The 24,986-nt window shown below is 52.7% G+C and overlaps 10 protein-coding genes across 10 annotated transcripts; 5 read left to right on the forward strand and 5 right to left on the reverse strand.

Annotated features, from left to right (window-relative positions):
- Window positions 1-86: 86 nt before the first annotated feature.
- Window positions 87-3,200, reverse strand: BU26DRAFT_519131 (HET-domain-containing protein). Its single transcript, XM_033828982.1, has 2 exons — window positions 2,334-3,200; window positions 87-2,285 (listed from the first exon to the last, which is right to left on the reverse strand). The coding sequence occupies exons 1-2, from the start codon at window positions 3,136-3,138 to the stop codon at window positions 235-237; spliced, it is 2,856 nt and encodes a 951-aa protein (XP_033683965.1). The 5' UTR covers window positions 3,139-3,200; the 3' UTR covers window positions 87-234.
- A 750-nt stretch (window positions 3,201-3,950) lies between these two features.
- BU26DRAFT_540414 (uncharacterized protein) lies at window positions 3,951-4,771 on the forward strand (the record flags this gene model as incomplete). The annotated part of the gene is made up of 3 exons (XM_033831550.1): window positions 3,951-4,165; window positions 4,216-4,486; window positions 4,716-4,771. Exons 1-3 carry the CDS (start codon window positions 4,010-4,012, stop codon window positions 4,769-4,771), a joined length of 483 nt encoding a protein of 160 aa, XP_033683966.1. The 5' UTR covers window positions 3,951-4,009.
- Window positions 4,772-5,261: 490 nt separating this feature from the next.
- On the forward strand, window positions 5,262-7,324 carry BU26DRAFT_604901 (uncharacterized protein; the record flags this gene model as incomplete). Its single annotated transcript, XM_033835551.1, has 6 exons — window positions 5,262-5,832; window positions 5,891-6,116; window positions 6,165-6,301; window positions 6,365-6,452; window positions 6,507-6,854; window positions 6,921-7,324. Exons 1-6 carry the CDS (start codon window positions 5,599-5,601, stop codon window positions 7,322-7,324), a joined length of 1,437 nt encoding a protein of 478 aa, XP_033683967.1. The 5' UTR covers window positions 5,262-5,598.
- Window positions 7,325-8,065: 741 nt separating this feature from the next.
- Window positions 8,066-9,249, forward strand: BU26DRAFT_604902 (uncharacterized protein; the record flags this gene model as incomplete). Its single annotated transcript, XM_033835552.1, has 1 exon — window positions 8,066-9,249. The coding sequence occupies one exon, from the start codon at window positions 8,066-8,068 to the stop codon at window positions 9,182-9,184; it is 1,119 nt and encodes a 372-aa protein (XP_033683968.1). The 3' UTR covers window positions 9,185-9,249.
- Window positions 9,250-9,856: 607 nt separating this feature from the next.
- BU26DRAFT_427748 (RNI-like protein) lies at window positions 9,857-11,676 on the reverse strand (the record flags this gene model as incomplete). The annotated part of the gene is made up of 2 exons (XM_033823748.1): window positions 9,857-10,415; window positions 10,472-11,676. The coding sequence occupies 2 exons, from the start codon at window positions 11,674-11,676 to the stop codon at window positions 9,857-9,859; spliced, it is 1,764 nt and encodes a 587-aa protein (XP_033683969.1).
- Window positions 11,677-13,632: 1,956 nt separating this feature from the next.
- BU26DRAFT_456754 (P-loop containing nucleoside triphosphate hydrolase protein) lies at window positions 13,633-16,347 on the forward strand. The gene is made up of 6 exons (XM_033824923.1): window positions 13,633-13,697; window positions 13,749-13,874; window positions 13,931-14,972; window positions 15,029-15,253; window positions 15,305-15,502; window positions 15,552-16,347. Exons 2-6 carry the CDS (start codon window positions 13,749-13,751, stop codon window positions 15,962-15,964), a joined length of 2,004 nt encoding a protein of 667 aa, XP_033683970.1. The 5' UTR covers window positions 13,633-13,697; the 3' UTR covers window positions 15,965-16,347.
- BU26DRAFT_530981 (HET-domain-containing protein) lies at window positions 16,281-17,791 on the reverse strand (the record flags this gene model as incomplete). Its single annotated transcript, XM_033830992.1, has 2 exons — window positions 16,281-16,328; window positions 16,982-17,791. The coding sequence occupies 2 exons, from the start codon at window positions 17,789-17,791 to the stop codon at window positions 16,281-16,283; spliced, it is 858 nt and encodes a 285-aa protein (XP_033683971.1).
- Window positions 17,792-18,194: 403 nt separating this feature from the next.
- Window positions 18,195-19,436, reverse strand: BU26DRAFT_484106 (ankyrin; the record flags this gene model as incomplete). The annotated part of the gene is made up of 1 exon (XM_033825841.1): window positions 18,195-19,436. The coding sequence occupies one exon, from the start codon at window positions 19,434-19,436 to the stop codon at window positions 18,195-18,197; it is 1,242 nt and encodes a 413-aa protein (XP_033683972.1).
- A 2,394-nt stretch (window positions 19,437-21,830) lies between these two features.
- On the reverse strand, window positions 21,831-23,473 carry BU26DRAFT_309304 (uncharacterized protein). The gene is made up of 2 exons (XM_033821897.1): window positions 22,905-23,473; window positions 21,831-22,737 (listed from the first exon to the last, which is right to left on the reverse strand). Exons 1-2 carry the CDS (start codon window positions 23,154-23,156, stop codon window positions 21,913-21,915), a joined length of 1,077 nt encoding a protein of 358 aa, XP_033683973.1. The 5' UTR covers window positions 23,157-23,473; the 3' UTR covers window positions 21,831-21,912.
- BU26DRAFT_309303 (uncharacterized protein) lies at window positions 23,474-24,513 on the forward strand. The gene has a single exon (XM_033821896.1). It carries the CDS (start codon window positions 23,791-23,793, stop codon window positions 24,397-24,399), a length of 609 nt encoding a protein of 202 aa, XP_033683974.1. The 5' UTR covers window positions 23,474-23,790; the 3' UTR covers window positions 24,400-24,513.
- The last annotated feature ends 473 nt before the right edge of the window (window positions 24,514-24,986 follow it).

The raw sequence follows: 24,986 nt of genomic DNA on the forward strand, positions 1-24,986 counted from the left end.
AGCGTTGCTACGTGCTCCACTCGGAAAGCAGCCATCGACCGGCACATCATACATCGCCTTGGGAAGTCGTTAGACATATAAGATTCTGCATTACTACCTCCAAGAAAACAAACAGATCTCGGCCACTCTCGCACAGCGGTAACACGCTCAAGCAGGAATCCACCTGGCCCAGGGGTCTCTCCCGCTACGGTAGAGGTTCCCGCACCTAGCTTCCCCCACAATTATTCACTCCGCCTACACAATTTCAATCACGTATTGGCCCGCGCCATCGTACTCAATGAAATATGCGTCATCAAGCAAAGTGGTGGATGTTTTGAGGCGCTTGAACATCTGAATGATTGGTGTGCCACCGAACCGGTCTTCGTACGCATCAAAGGATCCTATCCTCCGGAACTCCCCTCTCTTTTCTCCAGTTGGAAGGAGGAGTAGACCTCCCAGATCGATGTCATGGGAAAGTTCCAGGGAGAATCCCATCATGTGAATAGCCATGAAGAACAGGTCTCTCGCGCCGTGCTGGCCCGAAGAACCATATGCGTCCAGCTTCTGTACGACAGTATTCGGCGTCTTATGTCTATGAGACATCTCGAGTCGCCGGTCTTTAGTCTCCCCATACCTTCGCGCTTCTTCATTACTATCCCAGAAGATAGAAATTGCGTCTTCACCCTCCTCCATCTCTTCATTTGTTGTATATGGCCTAGAGATCTGAAATACTCCAAGAGACGCCAGAATCCGTAGGCGGCCGCCATGCACAAAGCCATAGCAATCTCCATCAACCGGATCTGACGAGACGTGTAGAACGTGGGCAAGTATAATCGTATGATGCATCGTTGGATTGGCATCCCAGTATGGCATTCCCACATGTCCATCGACGGATGCCCAAGACCACGACGGCCCAGGGCGTATTAGCGGGCGTGTGGTTAGATACTTTGTACTAACTTGCCATGCAAGCTGATGGACCAGATTATCCTCCCACATGCCAGCGTGATATTTGCCGTGCATAGCAGGGCCAATGAGGCGCGCAAGACCGGAGATTGCGATCAACTTATCGCCTGGGAACGTCAGGTTGCATCCAGAGAAGCTGAATACAACGAAGGTCCAGAAGCCATGCCGATATGGCATGCCCCAGATGCACTCATCGCCCCTGAATGTCAGCTCTCGCGTCTTCCTATCCTTTCTTTCTGTTATCCTCTCCATCTCCCCCGCAATAAACACCCTCTCGACCTCGGGGCTTGCATGGTACGGTTTGAGGTCCAGGTGGCCGTCGGATAGAGTCGTGTCCATATCGCTGTCATCATCGATGGAGATACCACCATCGCATTGATGCTCTCCATTTTGGTCACCCATCTTAAGGAATACCCCTTCGGGAAATTGCCGATCATCAACTAATTCATGATGCGATTCATCCACCTTGTTCGTTTCAAAATCGACTTCCTTCGGAAACCCATTCGGCCAGACTTCGCAAGCCTGTAGCTCATGACATTCCCAAAATAACTGCTGTTCTCCAAAATGGAGAGTACGCGCCGAGAGAAGTCTCTCTTGTACAACCCAGCCCCGAGAGTTAAGTGGTGCCCAATCGACACCGGCCTCCCATGTGACGAAGTCAACCAGGAGATATTGACCAGCGCGTATGGTTCCATCGTGCCCCGAGGAAGATGCGTGGTGCTCGTTGATTGGAATCGCTTCGTCCAGCTCAATACCAAAGGGTTGAAGAAGATCAGGTTGCTGGCGCACGAAGAGGCCATTTTCACCATTGCGGAATCCGGTAGCCGCAATGTTGCAGAAGCAGTGTCTGTATATAGTCCCCATCTTGGCCGATTCACTTTTCCAGTCGTCAACCGAATCTTGGACGATGCACAGTGAATCTATCCAGACGTAGTTGATACCAAAGTGGCTAGCCACATGGAAGGTGTCGAGGAAGACTTGAGGAAGATCTTTTTGAGGTATATCTTGAAGATAGCCACTGTAATTATCTTGTGTGAGGCGTGCCGTGAGCACGCCTCCCCAGCAATGGCTAAGGGCGATGTATTGTGGTTTTATCTCCAGCTTGTGTGTCTCACGGAGTCTAATTTTGAATCCGGTCGCTGTTTGCTCAAGAAAGAGGAGACGCGTCGGGGTGATCATTGGTTTAGCATCGAGAGCTCGACATGTTGCGTGCTCCTTGCGACATACGCGCAGCCATTCGTCGGCCTGCTGTAAGCTCCGCCTGGAAAATGTCTGAGGCGGAAGCCAGGTTGTAAGCGGAATATTGACAGCGGTATCTACCTCGTCAGCGCACACAGTCTGATCTAAGCGGGTAAGCCACGCGAAGTCTAGTGCGTGGTGGATGAACTTACCTTGCAGCGCAACGATGCTAAGTCTGAGTTGATGATCGCAACCCTGCGTATCCACTGCCTCAAATTCCAGTATGTAGTGGGGTCTTCTCGTAACGTATGGGTTCCGGCGTATCCGATACCCAATGCATAACGCTGTCTGGTTTGGCTTTCCTATATGCCATACAATGGACCACGCCCTTAGCTGACGGCACAATGAGCAAGGGTTCTCATCGGCATTGAGGGCAAGTGTCAGTTCGTGCCATGGGTCCTTGGTAAGGTAATCAGTATTGAAAATCGACTGACATTGGTCGCAAAGGGGACCGAATCGCTCAACACGCCGCAGTCGTTTCTTAACCGCGCCAAATGCCTCCTCTAGCGACCTCAGACGGCTCCATACCCTTTTTCTCTTCTTCTCCCCCGTTCTAGTTGTTAAGGGACCTCGTTGAATAGCGCCAAAGCCGTCCCGCAACCGGCGAAACTCGGTCTCCAATCTTGCTAGAGTCTCGGGAGCGTTCCCAAGCCGCAAGTGCTCGCAATATTGGATTAGGTCTTCCACACGCCATATGAACCGTTCAGCGTCAAATACCAGAACACCTGGCACTCGGAACCAGCAATCATCTATACCAAACTCTTTCGCTATCTCTAACACTCTCTCAGTGTCCAGTGAGAAGTAGTTCGCCTCGGTAACGGTCTCGGACAGATTATCCGCGGCTTTAGAATCACTCTCCCGGGGACTGCGGACAAGGCTGACGAGTCCGGCGTCTGGCTCCGCCGTTCGTGAGGGTGACGAAAAAGAGCCGAAATCCGGTTCCCGAGCCCCGGCCATGATGGGATCTGTTTTAAGTTCGATGAAAACTGATATCGTAGGTGGTTGTGAGGTGGGATGGAGGAGAATCCATCGGTGTCAAGATGAAGATTCTCAGCCTAGCACAGCCCCAGACTATGCAGCCACCACGAGGCTGGATTCTTGGCATGGTGGCACACGTGAAGGACGACAAGGATTATACTCGTACATTGATTTGATAATCTCTCTCGAGCTGCATACGAGCTGTGATGAATGTTCTTACCGCCATTACAGGAGGAATGTAAGAGGTCGGGTCCTCTGTTCCCTTCAAGATCCGGAAGTGTGGAAGCACAGCCTGTGTTCCCCTAGCCGTTGCCACTTAGAACGATTTATCTTTTCGAACGAAGGGCTTTGATGGCCCTTAGATGTCCAATAGTCCAAGGGTGCTCCAGTGCGAGAGTATATGCCCACGACGAAGCGTTTCGATGCAATCTAAAAACGCATGTGATCTGACTGGCGAAGTATCGATGATACGACTTGAAGGCTCTTTGGGTTCCAGGATCCGCGCCTCATTTGAATAAGGCAGGAGCATTTGAAGGTGCTTTGCACACTCATGGCGAATACTTGCGGGAAGAAAATTCCAAAGCTATCGGGATGGGGTCCGGTGTTTGCAGCTACCTCGCCAATTTTAACCGTAATGCCCCAATTAAATGTGGCACAGTTCTCACCGGACCCGTATCAAGCCAATCATAGAAGAAATCCGCACAAGAATTCCGATGGCTAAGTACAATTGAGGCACGACTATTTCAATCGCCGCTCGAATTCGTCCGGGTGAGGTCTTATTCAACTCAGGGAGCGCCCTGCCTGCTCCATCAACGTGATACCTTTCAAATACTTTGATTTACTTCTTGATATGGCTCCTCAGAAAGAAGTAGTGCTCAAGCTATCTTCGATGCGCTACCTGAAACCAGGTGTTTCCGAAGAAGAATTCCACGAATACGCTAGCAAGCACCACGCGCCCAAAGCTGCGCTCATTCAAGCTCGCCATGGAGCGCTGAACGTAACTCAAGTATGTTGATCCCCTCCCATGGCACGATGTAACTTCTGACCAATCACCAGTATCATACTCCCACGGCGTGTCGCCAACTCCTCCAAGAGAAACTTCCCTGGGCCGTCAGGCCTGGGTGGAAGATAGACGACCACGACATCACTATTAGCGTCTGGGTGCGCTCCACGGACGACATGCTGAAGATTGTGATGGATCCAGATTTTCAAGCGCTCGTGGCTGAGGATGAGATGACGACGGATGGATCGAAGGGTACTATCAGCGCCGGGTGGGAGGAGATGTATGTCGAGGATGGAAAGATCGTGAATGTGGAAGAGGGGAAGAGTGTGTATCCTCCTTTCATTGACGCTGTGAAGGTTGGGGCTGCCGGAGAGTCAGCGGAGGCGCCTGCTGAGTTGAACTTCTAATAACAGCGTGAATGGGGCAAGCACCGTATTCGGAGGCATTTTAGCATCGCACATAGGACCACGGGCTATGTCCTAAATGCACACCGCTTTTCGGCAGGGCCCTCCTTCGATAATAGTCCTTGTAGCTATTCAAATAGTGTTTCCAGGTACCGAAATGAGCTTGGCAACTTCCTGGGCCTTTCGCATTCGGTTGGCGTTGTGACGGTGCTCTCACTCGTTCTCAACACAGGCTTCAGCCAGATCAGCGATGGCCAGTATTCAGCTAGGGCGTCCAAGACAGAGTGAATGCGGCACAGCAAGCGGCGTATATCGCGCCCATTCACCCGGAACGCCACCAGCTGGAGCACATACCAAGTCACACAGTAGGTGGTAGGGCGAGCGGCGATGGCTTTGCCCGCTTTGGATTCGCTGCGTGTTGCCATGTAGCGGAGGACGGCGGGGCTGAACGAAAGAAGGCACTAAAGCGCGAGGCTGAGATTGGGAGATTGGCGCGGCAAAGGGTAAATTGGCAAGCTGCAGCCTGGGTAGGTATGTCGCCTTGCGGCACGGCTATTCGATTCGGATTAACATGTCAACCTTTGCGCAGAGTGTTGCTCGGTTATGCCACTGGTGATGATGTTCGGTATGGTGACGTCATCAGGCCTTCGCCTTCCAAGGTTCCCAGCCGTTCACCTGACGCTACCCGTCCTCTCTTCTTCTCCTCTTCTCCCTGCAGGCACCTCATTGGGTCTTTCTTCCGGCCCTGTGCGCGCAGGGCGAAATTCGCATCATTCGACCACTTTTTGTATCGTGCTTACAGTGGATAGAGCGAGGAAATTTCCTCATTCGGAAGATGTGCTCCCGGCGTGAACATCATGCGAGTGTGGTCAAGTCGGTATATGACGATCCTCCACTACGGCACATGGAATTAAAGTCTAGTTTTAGAGAGACAAAAGGAAGCAGACGAATTCTCGAAGCACATAGTCTGACCGTTCCACGGTCCGCATTTCCAGCATAATTATCTACACTCAAAGATTCTCCCTGGTCGTCATGGGTTCTCCCATAAGGCTGCTGCCTGCAATATTTTCTATCTTCATTGCTCTGGTGCGACTCACTTTTGCAGAAGACGCATGCAGCTACTGCTACATTACTCAACACATCGACCATTTCGGGAAACACAATGGGTCCTTCCAACAACGATATTCAATGATAACGGAGTACTTCAAGCCAGGGAGACCCATTTTGTTCTTCCAAGGAGAAGAGACAGATACCTTGGATTGCGCGGTACGTATATGTCACGCCCTGAAATCCAATAAAGAAGCTCACAAGCGCCCCTTGGAAGAACGCCACCATACTCTATGAGTGGGCTCAGGAGCTCGGTGGTATGGTGGTTAACCTTGAACACCGCTATTTTGGGCACTCCAAGCCCTTTGGGAATGCTTCGGCAACAAATGAGAATCTAAAATTCCTAACGCTCGACAACGTAATGGCCGATGCCGTGGAGTTCGTTAGCCAGATGCAGAAGAATTTTACCTGGGCAGCGAAGAGCAAAGCAGTCGCTGCAAGCGGTGGGAATGTCTGGAACTAGCATCTCATTTTGTTACTCACTTTGGCAGGATCATATGGTGGCTTCCTCGTTACTGCTTTTCGAATGAATTATCCAGACACATTCGATATCGCGCTGAATGCTGCGGGCCCCGTAACTGGCTTCGGAGACATCTCAGACCCGACTTCTTATAACTGGTGGAATTGGGTAAGCTTCATGTCGAACTATAGGCCAAACCTATCATCGCAAGGGCCGACTAAATCTCTTCAGATAAATCAAATATATCTAGACCACTCAGTTGTAGCGTCCAAGAACATCAGTAACGCTTTCTTGCACCTCGGCGAGCGACTAGTTTCAAGTGCTGCGGACCCCGTCCTTCGCTTCTTCTCGGTCTATCTCTAACAACATACAGATGACACCACTTCCCTGCAAGAAGATTTTCGTCTGTGCACCCCGTTTATTCCGGGCAACGCAACCCAGATCACGGGTCTGAGAGACTTGTTGCTGCAAGTTTTTATCTTGGCACCCGAGTTCAACTATCCGTACGCCAGCCCCGGCCGCACCCCGATCGCACTGCCCTTGTCTGAGACGCTTAACTTTGCGGTCAACCAAACGGATCCGATCGAGCTGCTAGCAAAAGTAAACTGGATGTGGTATGGCCCACTAGGTGCGGAATGTTTGGACCTCGAACATTGGGCAGACTTCTTCAAGAACGTAGCTGTCCCGGCAATTAACTATGAGTACTTTTCTTACATCTCTTGTAAGTTCCAAAGAATGCTTGAATTCATAATCTCATGCGAAGATGCTTGCTCATTGGGCGCACCAGGCACCTACGACCCAATGCGTTCGACTGGATACATCTCGAACCTTACGATATTCCCTGAGCGAGCTGCCAACGGCACCACGCAAAATATTGCCTGCGAATTCAAGTATGGAACTCCCACTCTCACCAAGGCACAGATCGAGTCGCGGTATCACCTTTCGCCAGCCGAGCTGCAGAACTCGACCCACATCATTTTCAGCAAAGGAGAGTATGATCCTAATGGAGCTATGGAGCCATCGGCGCTGCCTCTCACTGCGAATGGCGCCACAAGTCGCGTTTTGTACGCTATCGATATGGCGCATCGGGAGGATCTGTTCAGGTCGGATGAGAGGGATCGAGAGAGTACCACGCTGCTTCGGCGTCAAGAGCTCGAGATCATTAAGGGCTGGCTAGAAGTTGACATCTAGCTATGGCAATGTAAGCCCAAAGCCACACTCGTTTTCATGCATGCGGTCCCGAACTCCGCGGTATTTTCACGTGATACTCCAGTACCCTTCTTGACGTCGCTACCATCCCTAGGTACTGCTGGCAGTACGGCATTTGCGGTGCATCCCACACAGCACTTCAAGTGCTACAAAATATTCCACGCAATATAATCCCGGCTTGTGATTGTGCGCGTTTGCCGGCCGAGCACGTCCAGGTGAGAGGCGCTCACTTTCACTTCGACGCAACCCCCAACGCACCTACCACCCTGCAGGAGCCCGCCCACACCTCGTTATTCAACGTATTGTTGTCAAGCCTCGGCCTCACTTCGCCAGCTGTCGGTATTGTTCTCTCTCGCACAATAGACGGCGCATTAAGTGGGGCCGCTTCGTACACTTCCACGGACCCAGCTCGCTCTCTTCCACTTCTCCAAACTTCCTTTCTTCTCTAACTCCTCATCTTCAGAAATCCTTCTGCCCGTCTTGCTATCCTCCAGCTTCTTCAGCGCCTTCCTTTCTTCTACACACTCTCCCTCGTACACCCTTCTCAGCTCTTTCGCATCCTAAGCGTCGTCCGGTACGCGCTTAATTCACGCTTCGAGCTTCCCTAATCTTTGCTCCCGACTCTCCCAACCCTCAAAGAATCGCTCAGTTCAAATCCTCGCCCTTTGTCTACTCACATTTCGCCTTTCCACGTTTCGAAACCTTACCTATCACCCGACGAACATGAGCTCTCACGTTTCCGACATGGTGTCTGCTACTCCCGCTGCTCAGGCCACTCCGGTTTCTCCACCTAACGTAGCCGCCCAGGATTCTTCTGCCGTCCAGGCCACTCCGGTCGTTCAGCCCACCGTCGCTGTTCAGCCTCCTGTCGTCCAGACCACTCCGGCTGGTCAGACCTCTACCAAGCTGACCCATGAGCGACTTATCAACAAGCTCATGATCCAGTATGAGAAGGTAGCCGAGACATACCCAGACGAGAAGGACCAAGAGCGCGTCAAAGCTCTCCAGGCCGTCATCCAAGAAGCCATTGACGACACTAAAGCGGTCATGGACAGCGGCGAATATGTCTCCCCTGGCCAGATGAAGCACGATGTCGACTACCAGATCCAGAAAGTTCACAAACGCTTCGACCTCCATGCCAAGCTCGTCAAGTTCGTTAGAGACCACCGCAGGAAGAATATGATCGAGGAATACACCCCCGAGAATGCAGGCAATGCGCACACTACTCCCGGCCCCAGCGAGGCTGCTGCTGCTCAGCAGAGCCAAGCCGTCTTCCAGAGCCCCGGCGTCGAAGCCGCGTCGATTCTCGAGAGCATGCGCACCAGCAAGCCCGCCAGCAAGCCCGCCGCCAAGAAGAGCGCGGCGAAGACCTCACACATCATCAAGCGCTCGATCCCGGCTGCAGCCCCAGCTACCAGGCAGCCAGCCACCACTCAACAGGCCACCACTCAGCCAGCTCTCAGCAGCAAAGCCAAAGGCAAGCAGCGCGCCGTCGAGCCCTCGTCCCCGATCTCTCCCACCAACAACAAGCGCAAGCGCTCTGGCGACGACAACACCGCCGCCGCCCCGACGACCCCGCCCAAGCGATCCAAGTACGCCGGCTTCCTCTCCGTCCCCGTCATCGACACCACCAAGACCGCGGAGCAGGTGTTCTTCGATGGTGTTGAGTACGCTGTCCAGAACTACCTGGTCCAGATGAACGGCATGGCCAACGAGATGACGCGCACCTTTGCTCACTCGGGCGACTTCCAGAAATACGTCATGCATGGACTTGGACTCGGTATCAGGGATGGCGAGGTGGTCAATGTGGCAACGTATGGCCAGGATGCTGGTGGTGAGTAGAGGGGTGTCGGTGTTGTACGATACCGTGACTGGTTCGTGGTGTTGTTGAACACGATAGATTGATTGATGGATGGATGGATGGATGAGTGAGGGGATTGCTGCTGTGACTGCGCTTAGAGGTTCTGATCTGACGATGGATGGAGAATGATCCGAGTCTGGCGGCTGTTTTCTAAGATTTTTCGTGGCTTCTGGTTTGCTGGGATGCAGGTTTCGGGGATGATCAAAATTTACCAAATGGTGCTGCTGGTTTCTCATGTTATACAATTATTGCGAGTATGTCTTATCGGGTATGATAAAAAAAAAGAAAGAGTATCAAGAGTACCTCACCATACATACTTAGCGGGAGCATGACCTACTCGACATGTTAGCACCGAATACCTCGTTAAATTTTCATACATTGCTCTCTGAACGGCGCTCCATCATGCGAGTGAAGATTTTTTATTGAGGCTAGAATTACGAGTAGAGTTGCCGTCGTGTCAAGCCATGAACCCGCTCGCCATGTCAGGCTAGTGAGCCATCTAAAATGACACGCCACTATCCAACCATACCATTTATGCCAAAGGGGGCAATAGTCAACTCATCCTCATGTCTAAGCCCATCCCTCACCCAGCATTATTCTCATATCAAGGAAGGCCCCTCATCCTCACCGTGTTCCAGTGTCAACCATCACGCTCAAAGCTCGGCATGAGACTGGCGCTTGGTGCAGACCGGGCCAACCGCGCCTTCCACCTTTGCTTTACGCGTGCAGACAGGCCCAACAGCGCCCTTCATGACCTCCTCAAGGGTATCATCGTCCTCATCCCACCACTTATTCAACTTCATAAGGCCCCGACGAGCAAGCCCAGCATCGCGATTCCGATACACTGAGTCGATCTTGCGAGTGTCGGTCTTGTCGTTCACCAACCAGCGCTTCTCCTCCTCCATGAAGACTTTATAGCTCATATCCTCGCCGTAGACGCGCTTGACGTTCGCCGTGAGGGTAGCGTTCACGTTCTGGAGGAGGTGCACGTGCTCTTGGCCAGCTTTCACCGCCGCCGGTGCCTTCTCCTGCGGCCAGATGGTTTTCGCGTTGTAGAATAGGAGGGTGCCGGAGTCAGTTACGGCGGGGAGGATCTCATTGAGGCCGGAGTTCGACATAGCGCACTGGCCGAGGTTGAGGTACGAGAGGCGTGCGGAGGACGCGACCAGGTTGTGGACGGCGAAGGCGGAGCGGCCGGTGATCCAGTTGTACCTACAAACGAGTCAGCGGCTGGTCTCTTGCAAGCAGTCGTATAGAGAGAGGCTTACCTAGAGCCGAGGTCTTGGGTTGCAAAATGTTGACCCATATCTAGTGTAGCTACATTCGGGTGGTCGTAGAGAGCCTCGCAAAGGGCGATGGCGCCTTCGTCGGTCAGACCGACGGAAGCGAGCGTAAGTCGGGACAAAGTCTTATTCTTCTTCAGCCCAGCTGCAAGAGCGGTCACACCAGCACTGCCCATCGGATTGTTAGTAGCATACAGGGCATCTAGCGTGCAATAAGGCGAAGCCAGATACGCGCCGATCGCGGTTGCAGCCTTGACACCGATGCCGACAGCATTCAAGTAGATATGCCGAAGAGACACAGGCTTGGCAGGCACATGTTGTGCGAGTTTGTCGAAGAGTTCGGCAACCCCAGTGTCACCAAGCTCGGTCTGGTCGAGGTCCAGGGTCCGAAGGTTGGTCGTCTGGGTGATCAGCCGGAACAGGTGGTCTGCTGCAGCTGGCATCAAGGGATTCCGCTTCAGCCAGATATTTGTGACCGAAGTGGATTGCACCCACCCGTCGACCAGGAGCTTGAAGCTAGCAGTGTCAATGCAATTTCCAGCAAGATACCAGGTATCCATGCGGTTCGGGAACTCCTTGACGAATTCGGCAATGCGTTTAGCACCATAGGGCCCGATAATATTATTGCCGAGCAGGAAGTGCGTAATAAAGGTATTCGTCTTCAAGCTCTCGATGAGGTCGCCGATATTGGGAGGACCGAGCACCATTTTGCAGAGGTCCATGCGGTGGTCAGAGTAAATGACGCCCTTCTCGAACTCCAGTGACTTGATGCCATAGAAGGGCTCCTCGATCTCGACAGCGTCCTCCACGGACCGCGCTGTAGAAGCTTTCTCCTCGGTACCGCCAAGAGCAAGGTGCTCGAAGAAGGGTAGCAAAGTCTCATGTTCTGCGATCTTGACTGGCATAGGCAAGCTCGGAGCGCCGTCAAGTGACACGGGGTCGGCAACGGGGTCCCACGGACCTTGCTTGAGGATGCGCTTGCCCCAGTTCATCAGCTCTTTGCGCTGGGTTGCATCCTCGATGGCACGTTTCCGCTGCCTAATGACCAATCGACGGAGCTTGACGATATCTTTCTCGTACTTGATGAGCGAACCAAGAGAGTTGTCTGGTGACGGGTAGAGCAGCTGCGCGATCTGATTTGCCAGTGCAGCTGCCACTGGGTCAGCTGCCCGCCGACGCGGCGCCTCCATGATGGTCTCGTCTACCGTGATGGATGACGGAAGGTGCTTGTCCTCGGGGTAGTCGTCATAAGGAGCAACCAGCAGAAGTTGGTTCCGGATTTTCTGAGCCCATTGGGTGGCCGGCGTGAGCGAAGGTATCGGCGCCTCCAAGTTGGAGATCATAGTTGCGGAAGTCATTTGGTTGAGATTCGGTGGGTAGAGGTGGGAGCGATGATTATATATACTAGTTATGACTCGTCCTCCTAGGGTGTATGACTGGTCGAAGAGTAGGTGCGCTGACTCACGAGCACCCTGGGGAAGCTTATAGAAGCCCGCAGTCGGTAACAAGTAGCGAGTTACATTCATACGTGCGACTCGTTATATAGAAAGGGCGCACTCTGGTTGGGAAGGGCGCTTGTGACTGGCTGCCTGATGGCCGAGGTTTGAGGAGGAGCATGGGGGCTCGTGCTGTAAAGAGCGCCACTGCTAAGCCACATTAGCACGTGACATACACTGAGCAACTTTCACCGATATTACAACACCAACTAATTCCGTAACATAGTTTTGCCGACATGGGGAGCGGCTACTGGGCAGTATCAGCCCAGTGTGACCAACTTACGGATACCCATTCACGATTCGGCTTCATCCAGCCTGATCGGTGAATGGTAATCAAGCGTCTGCGCTATACAACTCCGGTGTCCATCTGAAGGCGATGGTCGCGGCCGAGAATGATGCAGTTCCAAATCCGGTAGATCTGAGTGCTCGCGTTCGCACAAGCTAAGCCTACGAAGTGGGAGTCTGCGGTTAGTATCTTGCCCCCGGAGCCGGTCACTAAGCCAGGTATCCTTAGAGGGGGAGACCAGGTCGAGCGACATATTGCAAAAGTTCCGCACTCGGAGAACAGCCTTTGTGGAAGGCTGTAGGACGGGAAGACTTTGCGGCGGTGTTCTCGCGTGCGAAGAAGTCTGAAGTGGAGTGTACTTCTTGGGAGTTGAGATTACGAGAAAAGGCGTCCTAGGTCTCTCCCCATTCCAATAGGCCTAGGGAGTACCCAGGCGCTCCGGTTTCTATCTAGGCAAACACTCATAGGCATCCAGGATGATAGGTATGAGGCGAGGTTCTGATTCGCTCACGTACCGAGCAAAAGAGGTTGAGTCTTTCTTGTAGGTATTCATATCTATCGCTTGCGTATTCTGGGTTGATGAAGAGCCAACCGGGGCGGAAAGGGTTTAAGGAGACGGGAAGGCGGGGGATGAAACCAGCCCAACTAGAATGAGACTAGCGCTGTGGCCCGCGCCCGAACCGGGGCCCTCACCGGACGTCAACAGCGAAGCCATCATCCGCAATCCCACTCAACAGTCTACAGCCTACGGCGTTGACAGCGCGGCCCGCCTTGCATCTGGCCGCATTTGTACTCTCAGTTCCATATCGCACATCAACTGATATGGTGAAGGTAGCAACTAATTGCCGCAGGCTGCTTTTTCCACTTGCACCCCGCTGCTGCAGCCTAATCTTTGGAGCAACGGGATCGCAAGGAGCTATTATTCTCCGATAGAAGCCCTGAGCAAGTGGACTGTCGGAACAGGCCTCCTCGCAGTCAAAACTGTGTCTCCGTGCCACCATCGGTTATGCCTCTTGCACAGCATCCTCTGGTACAACGAGGCTTCCATGCTGGCTATTGGCCCATAAAAGCCCATTCCTGCAGCAAAACTCTAACGAGACAGACGGTGGTTAGGCGACGGCTGGGTCTTGATGTCTCGTTGGACTACTATCTCGGCCCTTGCGCACTTATTGGCCAGCAGGAAAGAGGAGGCCCTCACTGCGATCCTTCCGGCTGTGCCTCAACTGCTTTGATAGCGACATCACGTGTTCCTTATCTGCGGAATTGAGTGTGACTGTACCACATTGCTGCCTTGAGCTCCCCCTAATTCAGATAAATATCAAGCCGATGGCGACCTCGACTCTTCTTTTTCTAATCTCACTTGGCTTTGGACCGCATCACATCCGCCTTGAAGCCGTTCTACCTTCTTTTTAAAAGACACCCTACCAGGGTCAGCTGCCCTACCTTGCGATTACAAGATTCAAGCGCCTAACGTAGACAGATGACACACCCCACCCGGCGCAGGTATCGGGAGTCCCCATCTGACAATGTGGACGAAAATGCTCCAAACGGGGAGGTTGAGCTCCCCGATGCCGTTGAGAAAGGAGTAAGATGCGAAATCAAGGACGTAAGCCAACCCTAGAACCTGGTGACGGGTATCTGTTAATCATAATACCACCGTAGGTATACTACACGCCGGTCGAGGGCAAGCTCGGCGAGTATCACTGGGTGGATGAGAAACCGCTCGATGGTCAATCGACGCCAGCATGGAAGACCAAGAAAGAGCGGGAGACTTACGCAATCATCAGCTTCAACAAGCGGAAGGACTCCGACAGCGACTGGTCCACTTCATATGTCCAGATAAATAACTCCAAGGTCCACACCGCCTTGGAGAAGATCCTCGAGGGGTATCCAAACCTGACCCAATACGAGTTGAAGATCTTCCAACCGCCGTATCTTCCCTTCTTCCACCGCTGGACCGAATTCACACAGTACATTGAGCACGAGTCGGACGAAGATACTTGGCACTATCTCAATCTTCTCCGTAACATGCTTCTTCCGCGTCTCGACGACACCTTCACTCGCTGGGAGGAGGTAGAGGGAACCGGACATGTCGCGTTCAACAACCTTGATCTGGCTTTCGATCCTGGGGACTTCGCCATTCGTGTCTGCAATGGATTCCGCTCAGCTTCTGTCTTCCGTCGGGGCTCTTTCGGCTGTACATGTGACGGAAGGAGGTTCTTCGATGCTTATGTGGATGTTGTAGACTGGGATGGGAGACGGTGCGGGCTCCTATCACAGACTTGGAGGGTTTGGGAATATCGTGGACTTCGAGCCTTGACCGCACTCTCCGTGTCTCCTCTGCGAGCTCATCCCGATAAGGAAGCTATTGAGACAGCCCTCATTTCACGTGGCCGAGTCTTCGAGAAGCTTCGTGGACAGTTCTTCATGGCGTATACTGACGAGCACGAGGAAAGAGTCAACGAGCGCACAGTTATCGATGCCCGCGCCTATCACAAGTTCAGCGGGAACTCGTTTCCCCGCTTCGCGAAGCTGAGCGAGATTGGCCGCCTTACCTGGGCTCAGTCCATGAACCGGTATTCATCTAGTTACGATGGCGACGTCGACGCTCCGATGGAGATTGACCTGACGCCTCTCACTGATGGGCAATGTCTGCTGTGCGTCCCGACGGTCAAGTGTTTCAACATCGAGAGCAAGAAGTGGGGTAAGAGCATCATAGTACCACTGTAGCAGTGCCAAACTAATACTCTCTTACGATAGATAATCTGGACTTGACGAAATTCCACGAGATCCCCTGGAGCGAGCGCGCTTTTGACAGCCTGGTGCTTGACTCAGAGGAGAAGGACTTGCTCCTCGCCCTCGTAGATCGAGAAGAGTTCAAGAACAGCAAGCCATTTGATGACTTCATCAGTGGCAAGGGCCAGGGTATGATAATGCTACTCACTGGGCCTCCCGGTGTCGGCAAGACTCTTACAGCAGAGTCCGGTACGTACTCTCTTCGCTGCTGCGCAGCACCTTGGCTAATCCTACGCCCAGTCGCGGAGCATCTTCGTCGCCCACTCTACAAGGTTGGCGCGGGTGACTTAGGTATCTCTGCAAGCTCTGTGGAGCGCTGCCTCGATGTCGCGCTGAAGCTGTGCTCGCACTGGCAAGCGGTATTGCTTATTGACGAAGCAGATGTGTTCATGGAGGCGCGGACTGCCAACAATCTCCAGCGGAATGAGCTGGTGTCAGGTAGGCCGCCCTTTGTACTCTCCTTATATCAAACTCTGACCTAGCGTAGTGTTCCTCCGCCTTCTTGAGTATTATTGCGGCATTATGATCCTCACCACAAACCGTATGCGCAGCATCGACACTGCCTTCGAGTCGCGCATCGACATCACCCTGACGTACAACAGCCTCACTGAAGCGGATCGCAAGCAAGTGTGGAAGAACTTCCTTCGCAACTTCGATTCCAAGGACATGGATATCGACGAAGCTGCAATTGATGACCTGGCCAAGTGGGCCTTTAATGGTCGGCAGATCAAGAGTGCTATCAAGACTGCGCGCATCTTGGCCGCGAAGAAGAAGCAACCCCTCAATGCCAAACATCTGAATGTGGTCTTGAATTTGAGAAGCAAGGCTTTGGGCTTGATGGATGGCGGGACTGCGCACGGGGGAAATGAGGCTACTATGAATGGGGTAAAACCCGCATAAAGCTCGAGCAGTGACCGATAGTATGCGATGCAGCGCTCTTAACTATACTTACTACGATGCAACTGAGGTCTAGCGTAGAAATTTGGTGCCATTTGTGGTAGGGATACGTGGGTCGTGGTACTTCGGCATATCTCACCTACGAAAAGCTACTCCTAGGAGCCTTTCGTAGGCAAAGTCTTAAGAGATGCCAGAGGGCCACCGCCATCTCCCGCCCTTTATTTATCTACTATGTGTATCGTCACCTTTCCAGGTGTTGGTAAACGTAAGATGTCCATTCGGTTAGCGCCGCTGTTGCTCTTCCCATGGTGCAAGCCACCTATGGTCTAAAATCAGTTCTGCGCTGTGTTTCGGCCTCAGCGATGCGCTGGGATTGAATCCAACCGAAATGACAACATTTTGAAGTCCATCTGGAGTATGATAGCACAAGACAAATTCTGAACTCCAAGCTTCCTTTTTCAACGATCCAAGATTTTCTCCTTCATACCGGTGGAATTTGACGCTTCCTCCAGACCTCACGCGTCTTGGAACTACGCCACAATACCAGGTGCCATCTTTGAAGCAGCAAAGTACTGTCAATGGCTGTTCGCCCTCCTTCCCGAATTCCAGGTAACCTATGAATGACCCGGTGTATCCAGCGTAGAGCAGATTATTCGTCGAACTCCAACACCCTTTCGGCTCAACATAAAGCAGTCCGCACTCAGGAGACTCCATGGTAATTCTGAGAACATTGCGATGAATGGCGTCCGATTGTGCGGGAGTGAGAGTCTTCGCCACCTGGAATACTTCGTCGAAGCAGATGAGATTCTCCATAGGAACGTGCTGCGCGGGATGGACGCGCACAAATAGGTCAGCACCAACTTTCCGAACGTAGATCCCCACAGATTTCACGCCCGGGAATCCATGGTTAAGGGGTAGTATGCTGAGCCCATTATTTGGTTCCAGGGCCAAGGGTACTTCGATCCGTATTCCTCGATTAGTGAGAGAGAAGTCTCGCGAATTGAAGAGCGGGTCTTGAACGACGGTTTGCATGTACCGAAAATGAGCTGGCGTTTCCGCAAGAAGCCCAGAGTATGTTCGACTTGAGTCTGGGTCCGTCCACAAGAAGATTGACATATCGGCCGTCCGTCGCATAATTTCTTCCTGTAACCGCAGAAAGGCCTTCCGCCCTTCTCCATACAGCATGGGCATATGAATGTCGAATAGCCCAAGGAGGCAGTACGCCAAGTCCTCCTCTCGCGTGGTCTCTCTCATCGATGCCCAGGACATGCGCGCAGCGACCGGAACATCATCCAGAGTGATTTCGTGAAGAAGGATTCCACGGGGGATGCCGGTCTTAAAAGCAAGTTCGCTGGTGAGGCTCGCTTTCGTACCAAAGAGTGTCCAGTCGCTGTTGAAGAACGCAACATTTTTCGGCGCGATGAGTTCTTGGAGAGTCCACCCTCGCGTAAACCATCTCGACTGGTGCAAGCTATTCAAAGGGTCCCACGTCACATCGGAGAGAAAAGCGAAGCAGGTCTCTGCTTCCTGATACCATCGGAACATGGAGTTGATGGCTTCGCTCAGCTCCGCGCTACTTCTTTTGTCGATGCAGCAAGTATCGATCCATGCCAGTTGCAACCCGTGATGTGTCCGAGCAAGTTCGCAAGTCTTTTCGATCTTCCTCCAGCCCGGCTTCTTCTTCGTGGCCTCTGATACGACGTGCGCCGTCATGTCCTGATAAGAAACTTCTTCGCCATCGGCGCCCCAGGTATGCGAAAGGATGGCATAGCGCTGGTTCGAAGTGGGAAATTCTTTGAGCGTAAGAGTGGAAGTATCGATGAGTCGCATTGCAACCTCTGCTGCCTTCGGGTACTATGGTTTGTAGTGGAGGAGGGATGGATTCAGCTCGTCCAAGGCTGAGGCAGCCACGGCTGAAGTTGGGGGTCACGTAGAAGTCAGCACGGCTGCGCACGTCTAGTCTTGAGCCGCCTGTCCTGCCCCAGAGTTCAGCCTATCTCGTATCGAAAGGCCACAGCCACAATAATTTGCTTTTTTCCCACTATTTCTCGTCTGCCTTGAAGAGGCAAAACGACGACAAGGCACCCTTCTTTACAGTAGTATAGCTCATTGCGCCTCATACACAGTACAGCTCCGAAGGTTAGTCACTGGATATTCTCCTCTCGAAACGTGGCACAAGGATGGAGGAGAGAGTCTGCCACCATTCCGGAACTATAGATCCCTTTGCAACCCCCTAAAATCGTTTCGGGTTGATCCAAATCAAGACCTCCTTACACCCACTCCCCATGCTCTGCGCAATCCCCGCAAAAATCAACCCCACCTTCTTCGGTACATAGATAAAGAGCTCCACAATCCCCCTCAGCAACCACCATACGATGCAGCCCAGGACTCCAAAGATGCTCTCGAAAACTTTGAGAGTCATCTCCTCGAACTTGCGAAGCCACGACCAAATCTTCCTCGGCGCATCAATGAAGATTGCGCGGAGGAATGCTTGCAAGCCGTTCAGCACATCAGTCCACGTGAGGTTGCGGAAGAAGGATGTGATGGCGGAGAGGGCTGTATGAATGAAGGAGAATAATTGGGCGAAAACGTGGCCGATGGTGGTGCTGATGCTCTTGATGCCACCCCATATCCACAAAAACACCAACCTTGCTGCTTTGGGAATGCTTTTGATACCATCCCAGACAAACTTGAAGAATGCCTTCACCATGGATGGGATCTTCTTAACCACGTCCCATACAAACTTCGGCACCTTCTTTGCAAAGTCCCACACATCCCGTGGCACTTTCTTTATCCATTCCCAGACCTTCTTCAGCCATCCTGCAATAATCCCAGGAATCTCATGCTGATGCTCGTACATCCACTTGGCGCCACGCGATACAGGGAGAAAGATGGCGTGTTTCGGCAAGGACCATAGGAAAAACTTGGGCGTATCCCACAAGAAAAACTTGAAGAACTTATAGATGTTCTTCCCCGCTCTCTTGACGCGTTGCATGGCTTTGTTATGCTTCGTCTTCCATCTGCGCAAGCCGCCACCTCTCCGAACGGGCAGATACTTGACGATCTCGCGATGACCGTTGGAAGCTGCGAGTCGGAGCGCGAGTTCGCCGTCCGGCGCGATTAGCGAGTCGTCTGCGTGGTATGTTTCCATGAGAAGCTTGACGATGGTGAGGTTGCCCTTCTCCGCGGCAAGCTGCAGGGGCGTCCGATACGTCTTGGCCGGTGGCTTGCCATATCTCCGGACTGGCAAACCTGCTGTGACTCCAAACGCGTTGACATGAGCATCAAAATCCATGAGCTGCTGCACGGTTCTCACGTTTCCTGCTTCAACTGCAGCAAGAAGCGGCGTCCGACCATTCTTATCGGTAGTCTCCGTTGTGACCAAGCCGGACTCAATGAGCATGGCGACGAACTCGTCGTTCTTCGACTTGATAGCGTTGAAGTACGTCGACACAACCTGTTGTCGCCGCTTCATGCTTGCAGCTGTGCCCTCCGGATATTCGTATGACTGGAGCTCTGGCGGGTAGTCGACGATAGGAAGTCCTTGGCCATCGTGACGTGCCCTTTCCGCAAGCCGCTGCACTTCGTCGCGTATATTTGTTTCAGATGGCCAGTATGTGGGAGGAAAATGGGGGTCATCAATACCATCGTCGTAGGAGGACCCTGATGGCGGCCGCAAGATATCGATAGGCTGCTGGGGGAACCTTACTGTCGGTTTGATGTCCTCTACCGGCCCTTTAGAAGAAGACATGGAGAAGTGACGAAATGAACCAAAGGCAAACTGCTGGGTATATTACGAAGAGTCTCGTGGCCTTTATGTTGTTGACTGAGGGCTGTGTTTGTCGACGGCAGTCGCCTGATGTTTGTGGCCGGTGAAGAGCGACGTCTACGCAGCCCCACCTCTGCCTCGGGATAAAATAATTATTGAAGTGAGGCTGAAAGCATGTGAGAGAGCTGTGGGAGATTCACCGACCGTATTCGGGAGACACCGAGACGGTTGCTAGTCGAGGCGTATTGAGCGCATTTCATTCCGGTGTTGCCTAGAAGATCGGCTGTGCCTCAAGCTCCTCGCCAAGGATCGTCCGAGGACAGATGTATTTAGAATCACGTTACAAGCCAGCCGTACCTCGGAAAAGAAGACGTAATTGATGCAGTATAGTGGCTTAAGGTACCTAGTATATACCCAAGAAGCGAGAAGGTGGTCACGTGATTAATGCTCGAGGGAGGTGTCACCTTGTATTCGTTAGAACTCCGAATGGTTTTCCTGTATGCCGCATTGGAAATAGAAAGTGGGGCAACTCAAACCCTGCTACCTACGCCAGTAGCACCACCATGGCCAACTACACAGCGGGTCGACTACACGCCAGGGCCGACCACGTAAAGAGTTCTGAGCATAGCAAGCGCCGCATGGGGATAAGCCGCATCTGGACTGGATTTTGTCTAACGGAAAAGGTTCTATGTAAGGACTAGCCGGTTGAGTGGGACACAGAAAATAAGTCTAATGTGGAGGCATTCCCGAGGTCTCCAAGGAAGAAGCTCGTACGCTAGTCCAGAACCATCCTGAATGGACCTAGATCGGGTACCCTCAGATGAGGCTCGTCGGGTCCCAGATCGAATAAATAATAGGTTGGCAGCTGGAGGGGTCTGCCACGAACCTAGCCAGGAGGTTGTGCACTGACATATGACTCTAGCCCTTCGAGACGTCAAGCAGTACGCCGGGATAATCTTCGTTCTGCAGCATTGAGAATGAAGCTGAACGGTACAGCATCACACCGGCAACCCCGGCTAGTCCTATATTAGCAGCAAGCACTTCAGCGTCGCAGCAGCCGGCCCGCCCGAATGGTCCGGTTCGGGGTGTGTATGAGAATGCAAGCGGAATTCTAGGCTGCTTCTCTGATCGTTGCTAGGGCGCGGCGGATTATGCGGAAATTGCCCTTTGATTCATTAGCGGAAGCCACAATTACAGATGTATTGGGAATGATAGCAATAGAGAGTGCTCAGACAGTTTCCACGTTTGTATTTCATGTGTATGTCAATGGGTTGAAGATTGTATCGTCACAGCCGAAGTCGATGGAGTAAACGGAGCGCTACATACCATCCTTGAGCCTCTGCGGGGCGAGGTGTGCTTGCAGAATTGCAAAAACCGATCACGTATACGATTCAGAAGTCGATTAGGTGACCGGTGCGCTCGATGCTTTCGTTCGTGGGAATATCAACAGTAGTAACGTGGCAATCACAGCACGTCGTCGTTCCCACGCCATGGAGTGCCGATGGGCAGCGCATAGTACAGGAATAGCTGGAGCACCAACATGGACGAACAAGACTGAGCGAATTCGTGTCAACGATGACGGGGAGGCGTAATGCAGGCGTTGGTTGCAGATGAACGGTGAAGGCTAAAATTTTTAGAACGGCAAAGCTCGTGCCACGCACTATGCCTCTTTCGCATGATAGCCACAAGGGTCCGATACGGCACCTGCTCTTCATCGAAGCTCTCCACAACACACAGCCTAGCGGGCATGCTCAATCAAAACAAACACTGTGTTCAGCATATACAGCTCCTACTGCCCTATCTTTGAAGGTGAAAACCACTCCTTCTATAACGATCCGATCGGATTCGTCGACGACGTCACTCGCAAAACCGGCCTCGTTGGCTCCAACGACTTTCCTCAGCGCATTCGAAGGGTCGTCGTTCCGAAGGCCACCTGAAATATATTTCGCCCCTGAGCTCCTTCTCAACCTTTCCATGTATCCTAGTAGTCGCCGGCGTGCTCCCGGCGAACGAATATAAATACCCAGCAACACCCTGAGTCCTTCCGAAATAACACATCCCAGTGACAATAGATTGCTTAGTTTCCTGTGCAGGTTTCGCAATCAGACGCAGTCTGTTCTGGATGCAGTGGTAGGAGAGGAAATCCATGATCAAGCAACTGATTGCCGCCCCCAATAGGGTCTCAAGAGCGAACTAGGAGAGCGCCGATGATGAAATTTCCGGCTGCATTCACCATATATGTTGTCGCCATCGTCCCCACCCGAATAACATCGACGTGATCCCGGAAGTGGTACGCGATCTCTGCCCTCTTCCCCTCGCACATATAAATCACCGGTACCGCATGCGCTGGAAATCCGACTCGGACCTCCACCGGGTTTTGCGATGAACCGTTACGATGGATGAGGAACAGGGTCACAAACTCCCAATTCGTGCGATCGGCCGTAGCGCCTCTCTTCCAGTACCTGTGAAGCCGAGCGTGGTCTCGCATTTCGACGTGGACATCAAGATTTGGGATCCTCGTGAAGTCTGTCCCGTGGAGGTTGGTTGCATTTGCGCACTGCCACGTCGCTAATCCGCACGAATGACATCGCTCACTCAGTGACCTCACATAGTTCGCGACTGGGTGCTCTGTCTTTGGCGCTTGTTGTAGGCCGGGATACGCGACTATCTTTGGCGCCAGAACGGGAGATGGGGGTCCGTTCGAGACAAAGTGCCCGATTGGCATACGCGCTTCAGCTGAGGCGAGTGCTGGCCTTACAACTGCAGCCGGTGTCGTGGACCGCCATGGTGGAGGAGTCCGTATTGTTACTCTCTTTAAAGTCGGTGTGAAGACTGAAGATTCAGTTTTTGATTGCTCGCTCCGACTGGACGATCGGTTCTTGTCCTGCTTGGGAGGTGCAGTGCGCGGCCTTCGGCAGGAGCGGAGTATTCGGTTTGCGAAGTTGAAAGCTCGCGAATGGCTTCTAGGCCTTGTATGAGCTGGTTTTGGGGAAGATTTGCGAATCGCCTGATCATATGTTAAGGGCTGCTCAACGTGCAGGGTGTTCGACAGCTGGGACCAAGACTGCATTGCTTTATGTTGCGATATGACAGGCGAGGTATCGGTAATGAAGGAAAAGTGGACGAGAAAGGAGAAACGGGCAACCACAAGGATTCAGGCAGAGGCTCGCTTGCCTCAAAAAAGATACCTCTGGCCCCAACCACGGAATACTTGCGTCGCCGTGGGTTGGGTTGCGATTTGCCCGCTAGGATGTTGGGGCCTCCCGTTCGGTAACGCGGGTGTGGACACCCACCGGTTGTCTCCCTCTTACCTGACCGTATCAGTCCCTTAAGAGACATGTCCTCAGCCAAGGAGTAACTCCAAAGTTTTAGGTTCCATTTTCTATCCTGCCGGCGTGTGCAATATGGCATCGAAATACTTCGCATACCACTCGGTTTCGACTCATCTACAAAGGGGCCTCTTCCATTACAGGTACACACCGCAATGGCTTGCGACCTTGGAACATCAGCCGCCGAAACGCATCCGCCGAATCGTTTCAGTAACCTTTTTGGGCTCGCTCTTGTGTGGTACCCATTGCGGCCCAATCATTGCGACATCCACCGACCCATGGTCTTCTTTGCCTACTCAACCCATCCTGGTAGCGACGAACGAACCTTGGAAGCCCGTGCAGGCACCATTCTACCCTTCGCAATCGACTCACCCCACTTCGGCCGCATCCTCACTAAGCAGACTTTCACGCTAGCCACGTGGTAGCCAACTCACGTGATCGACTCAATCCTTGCGCAGATCCTTCACCGCTTCCTGTACGCGTAAACAAGCAACGACGTGATCGCAAAAAGTCTCTCCTTACCTTCAAACCCCATTCAAAGAGCTACGACACGTGAAGAAGCTCGCGTCATGTGTTGTTGACTCATTCACGCTGCACCACAAAAGCGCACATCGCCGTTAAGAGTTGGAGTTCCAACACCTTGCATCCTCAAAACAAGACCCTGCATATTGAGCACTGCACGACATCGCATTAGGCATCTGACCCTGTATTCGCAATACAGATCCTATCAAATGTGCTGGCACAACTACACGCAACACTCCGGCTGCGGCCACATCGGCGAATGCTACGGCCACAATAAATTCCAACCCTGCGATGCAGCCTGGCAAAGGCTCGCCGCACAACGCGGACCCAGCTCCCCGCCGCCTATCCCACAGCACATTACTTTTCCACTGGGCCCTCCGCCGAAGCCTGCGAGCAAAGGCTCCTTGATTAAAAGGCCTTTCCGCAGTATGAGCAACAGCGTGAAACGCTCGCCCACTACAGCATCGACTACCTCTACCCGTAGTGCGTCCAATCCTACGGAAAGCATACCGCGATCGTCGACATCGAGTTTCTCCGCTACGGGAGGACTCGTCTGGGGCATGTCGGACCACGAGTGGGAAATGTACCAATGTACGCCGTTGACAGAGAGAGTGATTGTTAGTAGTGGGAAGAGCACCTTATGTCCGGAATGCAAGAAGTGGGTTGATGAAATGAGGGATATGCTTTTCAGACTTGAGAAGTCTAATAGTGTTATGGGGACGGCAGCTTTTCGGGAGTTCTTGAGGGACAGGGAGGAGCCACGGGCGATAGCAAGGAAGTTAGGACATGAGCGTGTTACGTGGAATGGGGCGGGGTAATAGTGCAGACTTTACCCAGTAAGCTTAATGCTGGAACTGGACTCTTTACTAAATGCAAGAGCTGGCGTCTTAAGCTTATAATGATTTGGCTATGTGCGCAGGCTTGAAATGACACATCTTGCAAGTTGGGAGTCTTGTGGCTTGGCAGATACAGTCCAGTGACGCAAGGCCCCTACCTCTCCAGCCTACCTAGGTACTTCTAAATTTCCGTACCCATGGTAAGCAGACAACACCATCCGACAGAAACCGCTCGCCCACGCTCGCCCCTTCCCCACCAACTAACTGCACGACTCCTTCCCTCCTGTTTTCCTTTCCAGCAGGCGCCACGGTTCACGCTTTACCGTCACCATTGCGCATCCATGGCTTCACTCCCAACCCCACGCGGCACAGCCCCCTTTGCTACAAGCGCACCATATCATTCTCTCAACATAAGCCGACCACGAATGCACAAACGCACGCACGCGCACAGTACCCAACGAAAAACGGTAAGATCACGCGCTCTCTACTACCTTTCTCTAGCACTAAGACAACCCAACGCAGTCCAACCACGCTCAGGCGCATTACCACCATCCAATCACCCACCCAAA

The sequence above is a fragment of the Trematosphaeria pertusa genome, assembly GCF_010094035.1.
Source record: "Trematosphaeria pertusa strain CBS 122368 unplaced genomic scaffold BU26scaffold_7, whole genome shotgun sequence".
NCBI lineage: Eukaryota > Fungi > Ascomycota > Dothideomycetes > Pleosporales > Trematosphaeriaceae > Trematosphaeria > Trematosphaeria pertusa.

Bases quoted from the DNA above. Each gene is read 5' to 3' on its own strand.
- BU26DRAFT_519131 (XM_033828982.1), bottom strand. From the start codon at position 3,138: ATGGCCGGGGCTCGGGAACCGGATTTCGGCTCTTTTTCGTCACCCTCA. The intron at 2,286-2,333 runs GTAAGTTCATCC...TTACCCGCTTAG, and splicing joins TAGCATCGTTGCGCTGCAAG to ATCAGACTGTGTGCGCTGAC.
- BU26DRAFT_456754 (XM_033824923.1), top strand. From the start codon at position 13,749: ATGACACACCCCACCCGGCGCAGGTATCGGGAGTCCCCATCTGACAAT. The intron at 15,254-15,304 runs GTACGTACTCTC...TCCTACGCCCAG, and splicing joins GACTCTTACAGCAGAGTCCG to TCGCGGAGCATCTTCGTCGC. The intron at 15,503-15,551 runs GTAGGCCGCCCT...GACCTAGCGTAG, and splicing joins GCGGAATGAGCTGGTGTCAG to TGTTCCTCCGCCTTCTTGAG.
- BU26DRAFT_309304 (XM_033821897.1), bottom strand. From the start codon at position 23,156: ATGCGAAGTATTTCGATGCCATATTGCACACGCCGGCAGGATAGAAAA. The intron at 22,738-22,904 runs GCAAGCGAGCCT...ACATATGATCAG, and splicing joins CCAGAGGTATCTTTTTTGAG to GCGATTCGCAAATCTTCCCC.
- BU26DRAFT_309303 (XM_033821896.1), top strand. From the start codon at position 23,791: ATGTGCTGGCACAACTACACGCAACACTCCGGCTGCGGCCACATCGGC.